Source organism: Morus notabilis, unplaced genomic scaffold (assembly GCF_000414095.1).
Source record: "Morus notabilis unplaced genomic scaffold, ASM41409v2 Scaffold887, whole genome shotgun sequence".
Lineage (NCBI taxonomy): Eukaryota > Viridiplantae > Streptophyta > Magnoliopsida > Rosales > Moraceae > Morus > Morus notabilis.
In genome coordinates, this window is record NW_010366463.1 from 219,892 (window position 1) to 225,562 (window position 5,671).

The window sequence follows — 5,671 nt, forward strand, 5'->3', positions numbered from 1 at the left end:
ATATAAATATATAAAAAAATATTAAAATAAATTTCGGGCACCAATGGCGGGTTCGGGCTGCCCGACTGGGCTCGGGCAGCCAAAACCTGCCCAAAGCCCGTCCAAAACCTGCCCGAAGCCCGTCCATGATCTTTCTCGGGTCGGGTCGGACAGCCCGGAAATTCGGGTAAAAATTCAAAATTTTCAGTAATCGCAGACGGTCCGTCCAAAATTTCAGCACTACTAATAGCTTAGTCAGATCGATTTCGAAGACCTAACTAAGAGCACTGGCTGGTGCAATCAGTGCTTATAACAAATAATTAGGGCAAGATACCACTCTTTTTTATTAGGATAACGCACAGCTTTAAGCTAATAGAGAAAGTGTGCTATAAAATTTATAACTCCATCAGCATTGATTAATTTCGGTAAAGAAAATGGTCAAAGATCAACCAAAACAACTGCAAATAAGGAACAGGCATGTCAAGCTAGATACTATTCGTGGGCTCTAAATTGATCTCGACGGTGGAGAGAGTGTAAGAGAGGAACAAAGTGCATTTCAGATAAGTTATCCGAGGCAATAGTAAACACTTTATTTTTCAGTGAGAACCATATTTCGTCTAATAGCTTGGTAACATATTCAAGTTAAACTATTTACGAAATACAAACTTGAGAAAATCTAAAAATTAATATGCAGGGAAAAGTATTTGTATATGCTTGTCTTGTAGCTCCAAATCACAAAATGGCATTAAGCGAATCACCGGACCAAAAAGTTGTTCTTTTATCAATCTCCAAATTCGACTTGTGGGTAGAACAACTATCAGATTTATGTAACAGATGCTGATACCCAAAAAAAAAAGACAACCAGATTTATTTTCACAAAATTTGAAAATGACAACAATGATTTTATTTCACACGCACCAAAATCATTACTTTTTGGTTTTTAATATGCAAAATCTTCACTTCTAAGCTCTAGCTAGCTAGTAAAGAATGTAGAACAAAAGCATGGTAACTGGTGAGTGAGCCACTTCTTAAGGCCTCCTCAACAGAGTCTTTAATTCTTTATTACTATTCCAAATCCTCCTTAGAGCCAGGAAGAATGCCGATAAAACACTTTACAGCCACAAAAAAAGAAAAAAACCTTATTTCTTTTACAACATTCACAATTATACAAAAACATCACAAACCAACTTTAGGAAAACTATTGAATAGACAAAAGAAAGCAAGATTATCCAACGGAACAAAAAAAAAAAAAAAATCCAACTCTGAAGAAATTATAACATACACAATTGGTGACTTGTCCTCAATAAGAAACTGGAACACAAGCATAGAACAAGGGCGCTCTATCAGCCAACCACGTGCGCATCGAAGAAACCATCTCCGACCACTGAACTTCTCCGCGGAAATCGCCGTCCCCGTCCTTCTCCACTTCAATTTCCGCACACCATACTCCCACCTTATCATCCAATTCTGGATTCACAATTTGATCCTGTAATTCTTTCCACCCCATAATTACCAACCTCCCTCCCACATTGACCATCCAAGGCTTCCACAAGTGATTCGGCAACAACCCAGTATTGTCCACAATCTTGACCTCTTTCCACACCCCATTTCTCTCATCGAAGCCTTTAATCATCCCCTTATAGTTTTCAGTGCAATACAACATCCCATTCACCTCGCAAATCTGCGTAGTCCAACGCAATCCCGATCCAACACCACTCCGAAACACCTCCCACGTCTTCGTCGCGGGGTCGAACTTCAGCTCTTCAAACTCCGACCAGACGCAAACCTTACCACCCCTAATGGCGCAACCATCAACCTCTTTTCCGTACACCCTAAGCTTGGGGCTTGGAAGGGCCTCCCACCGCCCATCCACCGTGTCGAACACGTTGACCCATGAGTTCTCCTCCGTCCAACATCCGATCGCGTAAATCTTGCCGTCCAAAACTACGGTCTTTGCGGCGCACCTTTGGACCGTTGGCATGCTTGGACCGCGCTCCCACGTGTGGAAGCGGCAGTCGAAAATCCACAACTCGGTTGAATAGCAGTCGCCTGATATGCCGCCCACGACGTAAATCTTGGGGCCCACGGCGGCGTAATTGGACCAATCTAGCCGGTCGTTGGGATCTCCTGGGACCGGGGCGACGATGATATCGTTCTTGCCGTCGTCGGGTCTTCTTCCAAAGACCGTGAACCAACCCACGGTGTGGCAGTATCGGCTTCGGATTCTGAGATAAGGCAGGAGTTCGGTGCAGTTTAGGGATGATCGGACGGCGAAGAAGTGGGGGGAGGAGAGGACGGATCTGATGGGCTTCGACACCGCCGCGAGAACACGGTGATACCGTCTTGGGACGCGAGCCAGGCATTGCAAAGCGACGTCGTTTGGAAGCGACGGGATTAGGATCTCCGGCAGCGCTTCTGTGACGGTGGACATTGTGTTTGTCAATGAGGTCAACGGAAGAGAAGTAAACGAGAGAAGAACGTGGTTGTAACTTGTAAGGTCTGGGTTGATTTTGTTGTGTTTTTGCACTCTTTAATAGAGGAGAACACTGGATTGCTGACTTTTTTATTTTCATTTCTTTTAGTCGAAAGGTGGCTGCTCTGGCTTTGTTTGACCGTTTTATCAAATAATATCAGTTGTAAAAAAATGTGAAAAAAACATCGTCGTACGTACTCTCGCTGCTGTCTACAACCTTTGAATCTTTGACGTGGCGGCACAACGAACCAACGGCGATGCACATCGGTCATCTTGACCTTATCAATAACATGGCTTACATATACGTGATAACGATATGAAAAACTATCGGTCAAATTCTTGACCTTCCTTATCAATAACATGGTTTACATATACGTGATGACGATATGAAAACCTACCGGTCAAATTCTTGACCTTCTCAACAATATCGCAGCATGGCTTATTCTTTGGCCATGTCAAAGAGGTTTTTTTTTTTTTTTTAATTCTTTTTATTTTTTCTTTCTTTCTTCTCTTTTTTTTAAAGCTCCAATACAGTTTATTTTTTATGGTGTTATTTTTCGAAATACTTTTGTCCCTACTTTATTTCTATTAACATAATTTCTTTTAAATGTCTCCTTCATTTTTTTTTTTCTTTTTTGCCAACTGCTCATGTATGTTGTAATTATTTTTTTATGTGCTTTTTCAAATGGGTTTTTCCCTCTTGTACTTCTTTTACCTAATTTGTTACAGATGAGTTTTTACTTAATTTTTTGTGTAATACATTTTATATCAAAAGTGGTCCTTATAATTTTTTCCCTAATTGACTCACTAAAACAATTTATTCTCAAACATTTTTTTTAAACAGCTTTTTCAGCGCTTGCAACTATTGTTTTTTTTTTTTGGTAAATACCTTTTTTCTAATTTGCTATTGTTGGGGTAACTTTTCTTGAATGTGTCTCTATTAAGTTATTAAACGTTTTTCTCGATATGACCCTTTTAACTATTATTTTCTTTTTCATATGTCCCATCTAATTATAGTTTTAAAATAATTTACCCAATTAAATGTATTTTCTTCTCATACATGTTCTACTTCTATATATATATATATATATATCTATATATGATATTCGACCACAATACAAGTTTCGATTGGAACGTTTATAAATCTTTAACATAATCGAAACTTTATAAATCTTCAACATCTATGTAAAGAGTGACAATGATAACTTATCTTTGTCTTTCACGTTGCCATACGTTTCCTTCTTCATTTTCTTGTTGTTGTTCTTTTTGCTTTTGGTTTCTATTAATTTTTCTTTTAATATTCTTCTTTATTTTCTTATACCATGTTTTCCTTATTAATTTCTCTTCGTATTATATTTTAAAATGTATTCAATTAAAATATTTTTTCTTTTTCTGAACACGTGGAAATATTTTGTTTTTGAATATACGCGTACTTAAATATCTTTTTCATTTTTTTAGGTACACCTTAATTAGTAGTTTTTTAGTTTATATGTACTCACTATGATCTATCTACGTATCTATATATTCATACCTAACTACTAAGATCGAATCCATTTTTAGGGGTGAAAGAAACGTGCGAAACGTATTTTTTTTATACTTTTTTAGCTTTTTATTTTTTTATTCTTTTAGCTTTTTTAAAAGTTTTTTTCCTCCTTTTTCTCCCTTATTTTTTTATTACATCTTTTAACCTTAATTTTTTATATTATTTTCGTATATATCTCATTTAAATACTTTTCTTATTGTTATATAAAATATTATTTTTTTAATTGCCTTGCTAAATTAATTTATTATCAAATGTATTCCTACATAAGCATTTTTTGTTTGTGATCCTTTAAATTTCAACTTTAGTTGCGAAACATTTCGCATAAATTTTTCTTTTAAGATTTTTATCTTTTTTTTCTTTCTTTTACTTTATATCTTTTTTTTCACACTTTTATTTTTATTTCTTTTATCGTATATTTTTCCTTTCATTTTTTTCCCTAACAATTTGTATAACCATTATTTTATATGAGTCACAAGCACGGAAGCACGCATTTTTTACTAGTAAAAATAAAAGTGGCAATGAATACAAGTAATTTGTTATACCATTCTTTTGTCATTCCTTTTTACTTGTAATCTTACTATTAATTTGTTTTACTAAGTTTTCAAAGTGATAAACAAAGAATTTGGAACAAGCAATGACAGATTAAATTTCAATCTTTTGACGATATTAGCAATATATATTTGACCCTCATTATCCAGCGAAAAAAGATTAAACAACATACATTTCGCTATCCTTCTAAAGAAAAAAGTACATTTTGGTGTCCAATTGTAATACATTTTTAGGCCTTATTTCTTTTACTGATTTAAGTTTTACTAAGTAAAAAGCTCTTTAAAATAGTTACATCTAACTTTTTATTACAATAAAAAATTCTCATATAAAATTATATCTCAACTTAAATTAAAAACTTAAATCAGCGAACTAAACGGATCTTAATTAAATAACAACCGGTATGATAATTGCTATCATGAAGACATGAACCAACTTTGACCAATTGACAAAAGTATTTGGCCCAGCATCCTACGTGTCAAGAGAAGATGTTTGGTGTAGTAGGGTCCACAGTAGCTAAGTGTGAAAGCCCACTTGATCAACCAATCAGCCTAACGTCCCAATACTCTTAAAAACTAATCACAATATTAATAACTTCATTTATTAGTTGGGTATTGACTTAGTTTAGTAGTGTTGTGGATTTTAGAAATATTGTTTTTAATTATGTTGAAGGAAGAAATAACTATTATAGAAAATAGTTGAATGTTTAGTAAAATATAATTATAATAGCAGTGTTAATTCAAAAATTAGTATAATAACGTTTGGTAAATTATAAAGTTGAATTACAGTGGATAATTAAAAATTATGACTATATTATATTATATTATAATATAATATGTATAATTACAATATAATATATATTTATTATTATATTTAATATAATACAAAGAAACTATTATTATATAATATATTATATAATTATAATACAGAATATAATAATATTATTAAAATATTAACTGAAATAATTAAAATAACGATTATATTATATTATATGATAATATAATATATATAATTACAATATAATGTATATTTATTATTATATTTAATATAATACAATAAACCTATTATTAAATAACATATGATATAATTATGATATAGAATATAATAATATTATATGATTAATATAATTA

At 33.3% G+C, this 5,671-nt stretch overlaps 1 protein-coding gene across 1 annotated transcript; it reads right to left on the reverse strand.

Annotated features, from left to right (window-relative positions):
• Positions 1-982: 982 nt before the first annotated feature.
• Positions 983-2,495, reverse strand: LOC21391720 (F-box/kelch-repeat protein SKIP6). The gene has a single exon (XM_010110279.2). It carries the CDS (start codon positions 2,408-2,410, stop codon positions 1,280-1,282), a length of 1,131 nt encoding a protein of 376 aa, XP_010108581.1. The 5' UTR covers positions 2,411-2,495; the 3' UTR covers positions 983-1,279.
• Positions 2,496-5,671: the final 3,176 nt, after the last annotated feature.